Here is a 17,485-nt window from a genome sequence, read left to right as displayed (position 1 = left end):
TCTGAACAGATTTGGGTGTTTCCTTTGAGACTGTGGACATATGTGAAGAAGGCCTTATGACTGTCTCTAGTAGATGTGACCAATTTGGACTCAAAGTTGGCTTTAGAGGATTTCACTAGTGCTTTTATTTGCTTGTTCATTCTAAGGAGAGATTGCTTCCAGTTGGGCACCTGCTCCTTCTTGGTCCTGGACAGCAATTTTTTTCCTTTTGTTATATAGTTTATTTATCGTAGATGTCCACCAGACAGGTTTACACTTCCTTGTGGAGGATGATTTTGTCCTCTCAGACAATGAACAGCAAACTGATTTATAGCTTAGACTTTATTCCTAGATGTCAAGGCAGTTTTCAAGATTAGCGTTAGTCTTTGGAAATATTCCTTACTAAACTTTATTTTCACTTGTTCATGTTTTATTACTGATCTTTTGTCTGTTGCCAAATATTTGTACGTGTCTTTCTGCTACCGTCCTTCATATCAGACACCTGTCCCTGTCCCAGACTGATATTTTCCTGGTGCTGCAGTACTCCTTTTATAAATGTTGCTTTTGCACATTTGCCAAGCATAAATGTCATTCTTATATCATCTGGGAAAGTTTTAACCACATGTACTTTCATCTCCTCATCTGATAAACTATACACTTTTAAATCATACACAAAAATAGATGATATGTTTTTTAAATAAGGTTGGTTTCTGGGAGTTAAACTGTAACCATAGCCTAATCAGCAATGACAAAAAAATGTTTATCCCTAGGATAGTAATTTGGTATTTGTCATAACTACACAGTGGTTTGCCACTGTTTCCTTGAAACAGAAATGTAATTGAGCAATTTGGGATGTTTCTTATACATCTGTAATCATTCCATTATCCGTGAATGTGGGATACTATCAAATACTTTTTTGTGCTCTATACATGCCATACTCAGATTCTTCTGTTTTTTACAACTTTTATGGCTTTGTTTAACAATAAATGATCCTTTTTTCATATGACTTTCTTTTATTGCATTTTTTCCTATGGCTATAATTGATTTTCTTTTCTAAATGAATATAAACTATGCCTGAATTACAGTATATAAATTGTAGATTTTCAGAAGGTAAGGTGTTGGTCTGTAATTCTTAGAATGGCTTTCCGGTACTATTTTTGCCTGTTGTTAACCAGGTCGGTATCTGTTCAGGAAGCACATACAAGTCATTCGTACTCAGGGCTAAATCTTTATGTAAAGATGTTAATGCCTGAACTAGAAGTTAGCTACAGAATATAGGTCTGCAGGCCTTCATTGGGGAGCTTTTCTTAATTTTGTCTCAAATCATCTAGCTGTTACTTCATCCAATTTCATATTCTCTATATTAGAGTTATTGTTTCTTTTAATTCTTCTATCCATTTGGCATCTTTGTTATGTTTAATAATGTCTTCAAAAACATTTCTTCAAAATGTACCAATTTTTTTTTGGTGATATTTCTATTCCTTTTACTTTGTTTCCTAATTCTAAATAAAAACCTTTTGGAGCATGAATAAATTGCCTACTTTTTACTTTTCCTTTGTATTTATCCATATGCCTGCTAAGTTTTTCTGCTTGTGCTGATATGTTTTGTTTATTATTGGGAAGTGTGTATGACTAATCCTGAGTACATTGCTTTTACCACATCTATATTTCTAACTATCCTTGATGATCTGTTTACTTTTCTGTATTCATTTAAAAGTGATACATCTTGTCTTAATTGCCTTACAGCTTTCTAATTTTGGTGTTCCAATGGTGTCATTCTACTTGTTACCTTCCTTTTCTTTGTTAATTGACATTTTTGTGTAACAATTCATCCAGTATTTGTTTAGCTGCACTGTAACATAGCCTGTTTATTTCTGCTATATAATATGAATTTTTCTTAATAGTTCTGATTACTGTGTCCATTTGTTTTGGCCGTGGTGGTGCACCGGTTATCATTGTCGCCATAGCAACAGGCTCTCCAGTTTGATTCTCAAATGGAGTGCCTTCTGTGTGGAGTCTGCATGCCCTCCCCGTGTGCAACAGAACATTAAAAAGACATGCAGGTAGGTGCGTGAATGCGTGTGTACATTCTCTGAAGTTTGGGCGCTGGGCTGGCAACTCAACACTGTAAAAATCCACTGCCAATCATAAGCAGACCAGAGATCTGCTGTGGCGACCCCTATCTGAGAAAAGACGAAAGACATTTTTAACATTTTGGGTCTCACCTCATTTCTGAACTCTATTTCTTTCATCTATTTTAATGCGTTTACGCATTTCTATTAAATCAAGCAGGTCTTTTCTGAGATCATTTTCTGCAAGACAGAAAGCATCTTCTTTGCTGTTTCCTGTGGGTTTTCTACAGAAAGTTCTAGAACATTTCCTTGTGACATATCCCCTTCAGATGCATCCTGCTTCATGCTGCACCACCATATGGGACTCTTTGGTCCAGCATACCTGAACATTACTTGCATCAGAGTTGTCACTGTTTCATGCTCCTTCCCTTGCGTTGTTAACTTAAAACTGAGCTTTCATGTCATTATCCTACAGGAGGCTCCAAAACATTGTCCTATGGCAATCATCTTCAAATGCATCTCACTCTACCTGCTGTTTCTTTCTCTCCCTGGTTCATCATGTTGACACTGCCTATGTTGGAATTTCACTAAACCCTTCATTATGAAGACGGACTATCAATGTAATTTCTATTTGCTTACTTTCTACCCCATTAATCCTCTTTCCTACATCTCCCTTTAGCAATCTTATTTTCTGCATTGTGGAATTTTCCAAATTTGGATGTATTTGCCTATATTTCTCCTCAAATATTATGTATGTTGTGACAATGCCAGTGTTGGCGTTTCCACACTAAATCCTTCACTTTGCAGGTATTCTATAACTTCAGGTTCTATTTGTTCAACTTCTACTTTATTAATCTCTTCTATGTTCCCCTTTTGCGATCTTTTATTTATTTATTTATTTTTAACTGTGGAATATTCCACATTTGGATGCCTTTGCCTCTATTTCTCTCCAAATATCTTTGGAGATGCTTCTTTGTTTTAATTAGTTTAGCTTTCTTCTTTGCATAAATATCACACTATAACAGATCTATTTTCTTTCCCATGTCCATGTTTCTTTTTTATTCCTTCTAAAAGAATCTCTGTTTTTTTTTTTTTTTTTGCTTCTTCTTGATCATGTTTTTTATTGATCTGCTTGATAAAAGAATATAAACTTTTATTTGCAACTTTTATTTTTCTTGTATAAGTATTTTTCTTTCCTCTAATTATCTTTTTCTAAATATACTCTTTCTGGTAATTCAGGGTGTCTAGCACAATTGTGACAATATGTATTTTCTTCAATATCCTCAACAGTCCACATTGTCATCTCTATACCTCTTTTTTTGGCCTGTTAACTTTTGTGGTTTTGTGGAATGTTTCCATGTCCAGAAGATTTTACACTGCCTTTTTTCAGTCCTGAAATCATTGTGCACATCAGGATTGGGCACGTGTTAATCTTAGGACCTGTGCATTCTGTCTCCTATTTTATTTTCTAACCTATCCTTCTCCGTGATATGTAAAATGCATTCTATATATCAGTGTCATCTTGATGAGAGTTTGTAATAACAGGGTCCACGATGTGAAGGTATTCATCAAGACTTCAGGATGAATTCCATTCCAGCAATATTACTTTAATTTTCTTGCTGATTTTATCTCTCCATTTCTACTGCTAATTTTATGCTATATAGCACATGCAAAGTACAGTTATTTAGATAGATAATGATACAGATATAGATATAGATACAGATATAGATAATGATATAGATATAGATACAGATATAGATATCGATACAGATATAGATATAGATACAGATATAGATATAGATATAGATATAGATATAGATATAGATATAGATATAGATATAGATATAGATACAGATATAGATATCGATACAGATATAGATATGGATATAGATACAGATATAGATATAGATATAGATACAGATATAGATATTGATACAGATATAGATGTGGATATAGATACAGATATAGATATAGATACAGATATAGATATAGATATAGATATAGATATAGATATAGATATAGATACAGATATAGATATCGATACAGATATAAATATGGATATAGATACAGATATAGATATAGATATAGATATAGATATCGATACAGATATAGATATGGATATATTAGTGTGTTATGTTACCTTCATAAACTTCGAAGATGCAAGCCGCTTATGTGACAGTACTGTGTAAATGCAGACATGGAGGCCATGGTATGGTCTCCTGTTTTGTTACTTACTCCATATCTTTTTCTTTTTTCTTGTCCATAAGAGATCACAAAAGTTTGGCTTCTGCTGCCCCTAATGATTTCCCTTTCCCTATAGCATATCAAGCTCTTTCCCCAGTGAAGAGTCCACATAGAGACAGGAGTTGCCCCCCCCCCACAGAGAACCTATTAGTAGGGTAAGTTTTGTCTGATGGAGATGTCACTGTCCAAGATTGCCAGCTCTAGCTTCACTCTGACTCACCATTAATATTTTCTTCCCTTAATTTCACCCACTCTGGACTCAGAGATCTATGGATGAAAACTTAGACATGGCATCCCTTGTCTACCACTGCCTGTAGCCGTGCTATGTCTATTTCATCTGGAGCCAACTACTTTGCTAAATATGGATGTGAAAATGCTTGCATTCACATATGTGTAAATGTTTACATGCACACACACGTGTGTGTGTGTGTGTGTGTGTGTGTGTGTGTGTGTGTGTGTGTGTGTGTGTGTGTGTGTGTGTGTGTGTGTCTGTGTGTGTGTGTGTGTGTCTGTGTGTGTGTGTATGTGTCTGTGTTGCCGCATGTGTATATATACTTCAATCTGATTACTAAAAACTTTAAACTGAAGCAAAAATATATGTTATATAACTTACAAACTAAACTATCACTTTAGCTAGGCTATATCTGAAGCCAGGCTGAAATTATAGGCCTTTCTAATGAAAACAGGTGTATATAGAAGCTAGATTTGTTTCTGATGTATACATTAGCAATGCAACTGCAGTAATTATCAGTTACAGTAAATGATATACCCTCTAGCATTCCATGTATGATATATGCCAGTTTTCTAATGCAATTGACCCAGAGTGATGTGATGTGCTGTAATATATGCTAACCCTGAAACTGGTTACTAGGCTAATGGCCCTGGGGCCCTTACAAGCCTAGCCAAGAGTTTATCCCCAAAAAGAACCCTCAGCCAGCACCTAGTGTCCCCTGTCAATGAGGGACACAGCTGGAACTCCTGGGACAAATTTGTGGTTACCCATCCACTCATTAAGGCTGCGCCTGAAGAGGGTCAGCGAGGTACTCTGTTTGACTTGTATGGGAAGTCTATTCCAAAGGTGGGGCAGCCTCTGGGAGACAAACCTGTCTCTCCATCAGGTTTTGTTGATGTTGCATATTAGATTCAGGCCTTTAGAGTGAGTAATGCACGAGGAGTTTGAGTTACGGATATGGAGCATCTCTAGTAGGGCAGGGTCCGGGACTGCCTTGTAGGCGAGACACAGATCACCTCTGAGCAATCTGTATGATACTGAATACAGTGATAGTGATTTGAGCCTGTCTGCACAGGACAGGTGTTAAGAGCCCATGGATTCTCTTTTTGTGGTATTTCTGTGGCCTTTCCAGTTAGTGCAGATGTTTGGAGTGGTACATACCAAACTGGATGTTATACTCAATTACTGGTCTAATGAGGAGAGAGTATAGAGAGGTAATAACCTCCTTTTTTCTGGAAGCAATCCCTTTACTTATGAGATGAACCAAGTAAAAGGCTTTTCTGACCACTGCCGCTACATGATGATTGAATGTGAGATTGTTATCAACCTGAGTACCCAAGTCTCTCACCACAGGTTGTGTGCTTAGGGGGTTGCCATTGATGTGGTAATCAACAGGGGCCATGATTTTTCCGAATGGTATGATGATACATTTTTTTGTGTGTAACTTGAGGCCATGACTTTGGCACCAGTCATTAGTTGCTGTGAGACCCTCTTGCAGTATGTTAACATCACTTGGGGAGTTGATGACAGCACCCAACTTACAGTTGTCTGCAAACTTAGTCAGCCACAGGCCTTTTGTCTTTGCCTGGACCTCTAAGATGTAGATGCCAAATGGTAGGGGTCCCAGGACAGATCCCTAAAGAACTCCACTAGTAACAGGTCTGCTATCGGAGGTGGAGGCCCCACTTTTGACCTTGAGGGTCCTGTCGGTGAGCCAGTTGGCCACCGACCTGATGAGACATGGATTTATGCCAAGCTGTGTTAGCTTTTCAGTTATGTCTGACTGAGGGATTGGTGTCAAAGGCCTTGGCCAAGTCAAGGTAAGCTGTATGTACTGACTTTCCCTCATCCAGGGCCTTGGTGACAGTTGCAAAGAAGTCACCCAGGTTCAACAGGCAAGATCTGCCCTTGAAGAATCCAAACTGGGTGGGGTCCAGTGCTTGAAGATTCATAGATTGCCATGTCCTTGTTTATGAGATCCATAATAATACTCTCCATGGCTTTACAGATCAGACTTGTCAAGCTAATGGGGCAGTAGTTTCCAGGGTAAGTGGTGGCACCACCTTAGTATTTCAAAGAATTCCCTTTTCTCCCAGACTCATAGGCATATACTTGGTTAACAACCATCAAGGCCTTTATAAGCTGAACTGTGCAGTCCAACCCAGTTGTATCATGGTGTTTATTAGGAGGAGGTATGTTAGTCAGGAAGTTTCTAGAAGTTATGTGGAGGGGGTATGTTAGTTTGGGTATTACTGTTTGCCTCTGTCTAACAGAAACATGGAGGTCAAACCAAGGGTGAATTTCTGATTTCACATCTATTGGTCAAGGTTACATTTAAATAGGGTTAGGGTGAGGGATAGACTCTGCTTTACATGGATAGGGAGTCTGTTCCAGAGGATGGAGATCCTCTGAGACAGATATCTGTCTCACTAACATGTCTGCTTTATGTCACAATCAAAATTTAAATCCTCAGATCTAGTGGTTCTGATATTGTTTGTTTTGGGATGTGCAAAAGATTCATCAGAACTGGATCAGAAGAGACCTTGTATCCCAGCCATAGATTGCCTCTCAATAACTTGAAGGAGACAGAGTATAAAGATAGGGCTTTAAGGCAATCTGTATAGGAGAATGTGTTTATACCCTAGATTCTCCTGGTAAGGAACAATTGTAGGCATTCCAGCTATTGCATATGTCTCATCAGGTGCATGTCAATGGAGACATTATACTCAATGAAGGGTCTGAAAAGGGCTGAATAAAGTGGCAGCATGACTTTGCCCTAGATGCCTTTACTTATAAGTTGGGTGACATGTTTGATTTTCTTACTACCTTGGACACATCTTGGTCAAAAGCCAGGTTACTGTCTTCATATGTTTCCAGATCACTGACTACTGGATCAGCTCTCAGCAGTGACTTATCAATGAAGTAATTAGCCTGGGTGGTAGTTTTTCCAAATTTCTTGGCATTGAGTTCTAGTTCATGACTTTGGCACCAGTTATGGTTGTGTCATGAGGGAATCTATGATAGCTCCTAATCTGCAGTCATCTAAATATATATAATATAATAATAATAATAATAATAAAATATATATATATATATATATATATATATATGTGTGTGTGTGTGTGTGTGTGTGTGTGTGTGTGTGTGTGTGTGTGTGTGTGTGTGCGTATGTGTATATATATATATATATATATATATATATATATATATATATATATATGACATACATACTTCCAGGCTGTTCAGACAGTATGACACACTGGAGGCACTCCAGGTGCAGTTAACCATTGACAGGACCCCTATTCAAATCACAGCTAGCTATAGGCCCGCAACTTTGACTCAAGATGCCCACTCCACCTATATGGACTTCTTCGAATCTATCAAAATTCAACCCTTTACCTGATCCTGGGTGACTTTAACTATCCAACAATATACTGGAAGAACTACTCATGCCAAAACACAAATGCCCAGAGATTCCTTGATTTTGTCAATGAAAATGACTTAGACCAGCTGGTTGACACCCCACAAGAGGTGAAAATATCTTGGACTTAGTATTAACCAACATGAGTAACCACTGCAGCATCCCTTTGTAAGATCCAGCCGGAAAGCGGTCACTTTTAAGTCACCATCTCCCGCAACCCCCCCCTAGATAGGGTCAAACAAAAACATTTCTTGAAAGCTGATTACAACCTTGTGAGGGAAAGTATAAACAGCTTCACAGCTCACTCCCCCTCCATAAGAACTGGCACATATGTCCAAACCAACACCAAAGTACTATGCAAGCACTTATATAGCTGCATGGAATCAGGAATACCTGACAGGACAAAATCCTCCTCCTCAAGGAAGAGTAAACCTGTCTGGTAGATATCTTTAATAAATAAACTCTATAATAAAAGGAAAAAAACTGGTGTCCAGGACCAAGATGGAGCAGGTGCCTAATTGGAAGCAATCTCTCCTCAGCCTGAACAAGCAAATAAGAGCACTAGTGAAATCCTCCAAAGCAATCTTTGAGTCCAAACTGGCCACATCTACTAAAGACAGTCACAAAGCTTTCTTTGCATATGTACACAATCTCAAGGGAAGCACCCAAATCTGCTCAGAACTGGTGTCAAGGATACCACATACACAAACGCCATACATATAGCCAACCTGATGGCAGACAGGTTCAGTGAAAACTTCACCCCTCTGTCCACGCATCAGTAAATCATGACATCCTCAGCACCCATCCCCCTCCCCTTATCTCTAAGGAACAAGTCATCACTGCCCCTTAAAATACAGTTTCCATGGGACCCGATAGTATCCCAGGCTGCATTTTACATGAACTCAGACAGGAACTTGCAGAACCATTAGGCGCCCTATTCAACCAAAGCCTAAGTACTGGCTTCATCCCAGCCAAGTGGAGGACATCCACTGTCATCTCTTTGCACAAAGGTGGAGCATCCACTTATCCAGGAAATTATAGACCCATCAGCCTAACTAACCTGATCTGCAAGGCCATGGAGTGGATTATCATGGACCTCATTAACAAGGACATTGGTATCCACCAGAGATTTAAACCCACACAGTTTGGTTTCATCAAGAGGCGGACATGCCTGTTAAATATGTTTGCCTTCTTTGAGACAGCTGCCAAAGCCATGGATGAGGGGAAGACAGTGCACACCACCTACCTTGACTTGGCTAAAGCCTTTGATACTATTCCCCACTTGGGTATAATAGATAAACCCTCTCAACTAGGCATCAGTCCATATGTTACCAGATGGGTAGCAAACTGGCTCACTGACAGAACCCATCTAGACAAAACAGGGGAAGCCACCTCAAGCAGTCAATCCGTAATGAGTAGTGTACCCCAGTGATCAGTCTTGGGGTCTTTGTTGTTTGGGATATACTTTTCTGAGGTGCACGCCAAAACCTAGCTACGGTTGACCAAGTTTGTAGATGACTGCATGTTGGGTGCTATCATCAGTTCCCCTAGTGATGTGGACATCCTCCAAGAGGGTCTCACCCAAACATATGAATAGAGCCAGAAACATGGCCTCAAACTGAATGTCAAAAAAATGCATCATCATCTCCTTTGGGAAAAGTAACATCCCCACAAATTATCACATTAATAACAAGGTCCTTAGCACACAATCAGAAGTGAGAGACTTGGGCTCCCAGGTTGAAAGCAAACTGACTTTTGATCAACATACTGCCTCCACTGTATGGAAAGCTTTCCACATAGCCCACCTTATTAGTAAGGGTATCTCATCCAGGAACAAGGTGGTCATAACAGCCCTGTATTCTTCCCTTATAATACCCATTATTGATTACAATGCCTCTTTCAGCATGTACCTCACAAAGCACATGCAGCAGCTGGAGAAACCACAGAGGTTCCTCAACAGGAGAATCCAGGGTCTCAACCATCTACCCTACACAGATAGACTAAAGGCCCTGTCTCTTTACTCAGTCTCCTACAGACTCCTCAGAGATGACCTCTGTCTGACATACAAAGCAATCTCAGACCCAGTCTTTCTGAGATTGCTGCATATTCACAAGTCAAGCTCCACTCAAGTACCCCACACGTTCGACCTCAACTTGGTCTGTGACATCAATAGGACTTGTTGGCGAGACAGATCTGTGTCCCATAGACTCCCTCTTCCATGGAATAGACTACCACTCCATGTCAAGCAGAGTACCTCATTAACCCTTTTTAAGTGCAACCTGGACAACTGAATGGGGAACAGAAAATACACCCCTGGGATTCCATATGTGTCCATGCTGGACAGGGGCATTGAGTGGTGACTTCTTGAAACAACAGCTAAATTCTTGGCTAGGCTTGTAAGGGCCTCAAGGCCAATAGCCTAGTAACTTTTCATGATCCTATGATTCTATGATCTGCAAACTTGGTCAAAGGCCCTTGACATTAGTTTTTACCTCAAAGAAATAGATACCAAATAGGAGTGGTCCCAGCATGAAAGCCTGAGGTACCCTGCTGGTGAGCATTCTCTTAGTGAAAGTGGTACCACTAGTCTTGACTTCCTGGGTCCTATCTTTGAGCCAGATGGCAATCTAGCACATTATATAGGAGTTTATGCCCAGTTCAGTGAGTTTGTCAAGTATACCTGAGTGGGGTATTGTATTGAATGCCTTAGCCAGGTCCAGGCAGGTGGTAAGCACTGTTTTCCCCTCATCCATTGGCATGTTGACCTTCTTAAAGAAGTCCATCAGGTTTAGTAGGCAAGACCCTCCACTGACAAAGCTAAACTTGGTTAGGTCCAGTGTCTGAAGAATGTCTTTGTTGATCATTTCCACAGTAATTTGTTTCATGGCTTTGCATATGAGACTAGTCAAACTAATAAGTCTGTAGTTTCCAGGGTCAGTTGACAGTCCACCCTTGTGAAGTGGAATAACTATTGCAGGTACAGGAATCTCAAAGCTAGTACATAAAAATAGTGGTGATGAGATGAATGGTGCATGGGAACAAGGTGACCCACAAAATACACTTTTATCTGTCCCCCACTTACAAAAACTCTTCTCTTTTAATACATAAGCAGCACTTTTTCAGTTTAGTGTTATTTCTAGTGACTTGTGTGACATCCCTCCTCTGGGACAGTGATCAGGGAACCTCAATTCTCACCACTGACACCTTTGGAGAATGTTTACTGAGAGAAAAATGGGCACACAGTATTTTTAGATGAAGTCCTCTGCGCCAAGAACAATTTCCCTAATGTAAGCACACTCAGATGTTAAATATTTTCTAAAAGATCAGCCACAAAGAAAGATTTAGATATATTTAATAATAAATAATTAAAAAAGTCATGTAAATACTGAATATCTATTTACAATAAATACCAGAGTTTCATTCACCGTAAATATAACAAAAATAACGCAGATGGAAAGACTCAGACAGATACAGAAAAAAACTACATTTAGCTAATCTCACTATATTTTTCTAACTGACAGAAGAATTACTGCTCTTTAGTTACTTACTAAAGCAAGGCAAGATGGACATAGATAAGTGTCTTGTCAGGTCCAAAAATAGAGTGCACTCCTTTCATCTCTCACTAGTATTCAAATACAATTTCAGTGCTGGTTACAGAACGACATCATATCCAGTCACCAGATTCTGTGGTTCCCACACTACCCGATCACTAGAAACTGAGGCCGGATCTGGCAATGATGTGTCATAATACACACACAGAACTTAATCTAAAGTTTATTATAGCATCTGGAAACTGTAAAACAATTCCAACACTTCCACCCTTCCTGCAGAAACTAACAAGCCATTCTCTGGCACCCTAGGGTAGCAGTTAGTTCACCAGTAAGGGCAACAGAGCAGGATCCCAGCCCAGGCTTTTCACAGACATTGTGTCTCTGGCTGCATTCAGACCTGTGAGATAAAATCTTTATGGCCTAAACCAAGCCATTTAATTTCATGCTATTTTTCTTAGGGTTAGCTGGGCTGAGCTTAACCCCTTCCCTTCCAGTATACTCTGTCAAAATATATACATTTCATCAGTTACAACAGTACAGTCTAACATACATGTATATTTATGTTCTGTCCAGCAGCACCCACTGTTGATACATTTTTAACACAAGCATCTGTATAAATCAGTTTGATATTCAAATGACATACCATTCTTTACACAACTCCAGCTAACAATCCTGGCATATATTACATATCCACTGTCCTACTCTTCTTGGCACAGCTGGCACTGCCTCACATCATCACAACTTGCACTATTTTTTGCTGAGCCTTGAACTTCCAGTACAGTACTGCATTAAATGTAACATTGGTCTCTTGTCATTAAAGTGTTGTCACAGACTTAGAGGAATGACTAGAGAAGAGATAAATGTGACCAGAGTTTCCAGATGAATGACTCTTGGATGACACTCAGGATATCTGCTGGGGTATTCTTTCTTCATAGCTGTAAGGAGTTAGTCAAAGGCAAAAGCTGCATTAAAACTTATTTAAAATGCTGCCCTTTAATAAGATGTTTACACTAGGATTAATTATAAGTAATGTGAAAAAGAGTTCCCTTCTTCAATAACCTAAACCTGCTTCTGAAATATAGGATTAGTAGGGGGAGGGGTGTTCCTGCATGGTAACACTACAGCAAAGCTTTTATAGTTTGATGTTACATTTCTGCGGTTTAATATGACAGCAGTAATTAGGATTTACATATAGATGCAACCACTATGTAAATGGAATGACTATTCTTTTCATATTCTGTAGCCATCAGTATGGAATCTGTTGCTTTTGGTACCTTCCAATCTCCAGATATAGCCATAGTGCTCACTAAGACATAGATATGGATTCCTTTGCCCTGAAATCATATAGACTAATTATTTTATTAATGAGGGCAGTCACTACAAATGGAGGTTCTGCTGTGGGATATTGACATTAAATGTCTCTCATAATCACCATCATTAGCTAGCTTTATGAGACTGCCACTTTTGGAATGTGACACTAAATGGAACAACTTGTGGTTGCAATGATTGTTAATGCAGAAAATTATATTTTTAGAGCGAACACTGTTTGACAAAGTATAGATATACTGTTTCATTTTTAAGATATGCTACAATTCAATCTTCTTCTTAAATACCAGTTAAATTGTGTTCATTTCACAGACATCCACTATCAGGAAGTAAATTGCTTATTTTATTGGTGTTTCTCTCAAGGTATGATTTAACATCTCTGAATCTGGATTTCCTGGAGCTGCTAGTAAGGTTTATTCCCACAGAATATGAAATAAAAACCATCTCACAGTATGAGAAGAGCAAAAAGCCTTTAGAAGACCTGTCAGATGAAGACCGTTTCATGATTAACTTCAGCAAGATCCCACGGCTTGCAGCACGCATGAACATCCTAACCTTTTTGGGTAACTTCAGTGATACCGTACAGCTGCTGACACCGGTACGTTAAAATAGCACCTTTTATTTAGCTGTGCTGTTGTATAGTGCAACAGGAGCTCTCAACATTTTGTGATATTTTTAGGTAATGATCAACACGTGCTGTTACTGTTTGTCTTCAGCCAAATCACGCTGCTAAAAGTTTATTTTTAAGGTGGGCAAAAGGTATGCGATCATATGAAAACCATGAATTTGGGCAGTTTTGGCTCACAGACATATCAAATAGTAGGCTATTGGGATAAAGGAAAATCTGCTAAATAAACATAATAAAAACACTGGTTCATATAGACATGTAAACCTTAAAAATGCATTAAAAGTCAAAATTTGTTTCAGGCAGAGTTTTTTTCAAAAGTAAGAAAGCATTTAAAAGGGTCTGTTTATGTAGTCATACACATATCATCATCAGTGATGTCACAGTCATTCATTTCAAACTTAACAACGAATGGGCAAACAATAAATAAAATAAACAATAACTACATCTTCTTTCATTTTATTGGAAAACATCACCTAAAGGTCTCTTCCTTAAACTCGTTTCTAGACAGTGAATGTGTCATCTAGGTCATGTCATGTCCTGCATGTGAGTTCAGTAAGCACTGCAGTTGGATAACAGTAGGCCATTTATTGTATCATATTTTAAAGTGAGTATTATTGCCTCTCGCTGAAAAAGTTTTGTCAATGATTTCTGATAGGATCACTGCCTTGGTCTGTACTGTTAATATTTCATTTTGACCTCTGTCCACCCTAAAATACAACCTATGTGCCACCACCACAATGCATATCCTTAACGTCACGACAATTGCATGCAGCTCTTACATTCAAAAGGACAACGTTTACAGTATTCGTCGATGAATGCGAAGTTCCTGAAATGACACCTGTTGTCTGGAATCTAAACCCATGTAGAATTTTGAAGCTGAAATAAGTTTATTTAAGCAAAAGCTAGAGGAACATCGTATAACTGCCTCACTCCATAGTCAACACAGGATCCCAAGGTGATCCACTTAAGTCATCCCCCTCCTTTCTGACCTTCTCTGAATTTATATGTCATGTTTTTCACATTAACTTATTCTGTATGCCATATTTTATATTTATTGCTGATGTAAACCTTTATGTGTGCCATGCTTACTAGTACTATTGCTTGTATGCAGTTTCTCCAGTTCAGTCACTTAGTTATCAAATAAATAAATACTCTTTTATATTGGCTATTATTATATTTTTAATTATAAATAAAATATATAGATAGGTAAATGCACTCATAAATATATGTATTTATATACATATTGATGCATTGATTTCAGTCATAATTATGTTCTGAGATCCTGCTTTTAAATCATCTTTTTGTCACACACAATGTATTAAATTTTATATGATGTTATAGCACCCCATATCACATCAGAGACCAGAAGTATGATATGAATATTATGCGGTGTAAACCTTGGCGCGAAATGATTGTCACTGTCAAAGTGATACCCTGACCCGTGATACCCTGACCCCATGTGCAAAAATGGGAAATGTGGTTGAGGATGGTTGGATGGATTATTATTCTGAAATGAACATACAACAATATCAGTGTCATAACTGAAAATTCCACACAGTATTCCCAGAATAAAATCTCTAGCATTCCTAAATGTTTCTGAAATTAAATTCCCTATTTATATCCTACCCACATTTGCATGTAAATGTTGATTTCTTTGTCAGTAAAGTACTGAGAAACTCACCACTAGCCAACATAAGTCAGGCTTTTATTATCACATGCATTTTAAGTAATGATATCCCGTTAGTATGAAATGTAGAGAGGTAAATAAGTGGTCTATAACACAGATTTTCTAACTGTAAAAAGTATACAGATACTGTTTTGCATCCTATGCATGCATTTAAAAATAAAAATAGCCACTCTCCTCTACATGTATATTTATGTAGTAGTAACATACTTCAGGTATAAAGCAATGGCAAGGGTTTATGACTAGATGCAGACAGTACCAAGCAGGATAACAGCTCTGTGGCCAGTTAAAAAGTGGTTTGGTTGGTCACTGAGCTGGTAAGGTAGCAGCACTAATACAACATAATAACCTCTTTACTGTGGCTGAAAAGTTGCTAACAAGCACTAATGCACCACAGTAATCCCTTGTGGTGAAGCCATTGAATTGGTAAGGTGGTAACACTAATGCACTACAGTAATCTCTTGTGGTGAAGCCACAGAACTGGTAAGGTGGTAACACTAATGCGCCACAGTAATCCCTTGTACTGAAGCCACAGAGCTGGTAAAGTAGTAGCACTAATGAATCATGGTGATCATAGATTCATAGGTTGACAGTAGTATACTAGGCTAATGACCACTAGGCCCTTTAAAAACCTGGCTGTGCAAACCAAATGTGACCCACAAATTTGATTTATATATTTGATTTATAGGGGGTGATTTACTCACTGCTTCTGTCCATCGCAAACACAAGAGCCAGACCAGGGGTGACTTTCTGATTACCCATCCATTGGTCCAAGTTGTTCTTAAATGGAGATAGGGAGGAGCTCTGCTTCACACGGATGGGGAGCCTGTTCCAGAGAATGGCAATTCTCTGAGAAATATATCTGTCTCTGTAAAATGTGCTATTTATGTTGTAAGCAAAATTTAGATCTTTTAGTCTAGTAGTTCTGATGCTGTTTGTTTTGCAGATATGCAAAAGATTTATCAAAAGACGGTCCAGGGATGCTTTGTATGCTAGGCAAAGATCATGTCTCAGAAGTCTGTATGATAGTGAGTAAAGAGATTGGGCTTTGAGGCGATCAGTGAAGAACAATGTGTGTACTCCCTATATTCTTTTTTTAAGGAACCTTTGTGTACATCCAGTTTCTGCATGTGTCTGGTTAGGTGCATACCACAGTATGCATTATACTGTATGATAGGCCTGATGAGGGCTGAGTACAGTGGTATGATGACCACTCTGGACCTAGATGTTATGCTGTTGCTTATAATTAGAACAATGTAGAAGGATTTTCTTACTACCTTACAAACATGTTGGTCAAAGGCTATGATACTATCTACATGAGTTCCAAGATCCCTGACTAATGAGTTAACCTTTAATGGTGTTTTACTGTTGACATAGTTACCTGGGGTGGCAGACGTTCCAAAAGATACTGCAATGCATTCCTTGGTATTGTGTTTTAAGCCATGGCTTTGTCACCAAGTGTCTGCCTATATTAGACCTTCCTGTATGGTGTTCTCTTCTTGGAGGGATTCAAATGACTACTCCCAGTTTGCAATCATCAGTGAACTTGGTTAGTCAGTGGCCTTTGACATTGGCTTTGACATCCATGAAGCAGATGCTAAAGAGGAGTGGGCCTAGCACAGAGCCCTGGGAGACTCCACTGGTGCTCTCCCTCTTCTGTGGAAGTGGTCACCAAGTCTAACCTCCTGAGTCCCATTAGTGAGACAGGTAGCTATTCAGTGTGTTATAATGGGGTTTATACCTAGTTCTGTAAGTCTGTTGACAGTACCAGAGTGTATCAAATTTGTATCAAATGCCTTAACCAGGTCAAGGTAGGCAGTAAACACAGTTTTCCCCTCGTCCATTGCCTTAATGACCTTTTCAAAGAAGTTCACCTGATTCACTAAACGTGGCCTTCCTTTGACAAAGCCAAACAGTGATGAATTCAGTGCCTGCAGGCCTCCTACGTCCTTGCTGATCCCGTAAGGTGAAGCCACAAAGTGGTAGGGTAGTAACACTAACGTACCACAGTAATCCCGTGTGGTGAAGCACAAAGCTGGTAAGGTTGTAACACTAATGTACCTCAGTGATTCCTCTTGGTGAAGCCACAGAACTAGTAAGGTAGTAACATGAATGCAATACAGTGTTGCCTTGTGGTGAAGCCAGAGCTGGTAAGGTGGTAACACTAATGCGCTATGATGACCCCCTTGTGGTGAAGCCATGGAGCTGTTAATGTAGTGACACTAATGTACCACAGTAATCTCTTGAGGTGAGGCCACTGAGCTGGTATGACAGTAACACTAATGCACCACAGTGATCCCCTGAAGTGAGGCCGCAGAGCTGGTAAGTTAGTAACACTAATGCACAAC

At 38.9% G+C, this 17,485-nt stretch overlaps 1 protein-coding gene across 6 annotated transcripts in view; it reads left to right on the top strand.

The window, feature by feature from the left end:
• FMNL1 (formin like 1) overlaps positions 1–17,485 on the top strand; it is a 1,099,995-nt gene that overhangs the window by 973,406 nt on the left and 109,104 nt on the right. For all 6 annotated transcript variants that reach the window (XM_044055136.1, XM_044055138.1, XM_044055134.1 and 3 more), the window contains one exon: positions 13,189–13,423. In XM_044055136.1, the coding sequence (XP_043911071.1) occupies positions 13,189–13,423 (235 nt within the window). The remainder of the gene's footprint in view (positions 1–13,188; positions 13,424–17,485) is intronic.

This window comes from Protopterus annectens, chromosome 13.part0 (assembly GCF_019279795.1).
Source record: "Protopterus annectens isolate FY-2018-M chromosome 13.part0, PAN1.0, whole genome shotgun sequence".
In the NCBI taxonomy this organism is placed as follows: Eukaryota; Metazoa; Chordata; order Ceratodontiformes; family Protopteridae; genus Protopterus; species Protopterus annectens.
This window is presented reverse-complemented; position numbering and strand designations above follow the sequence as displayed.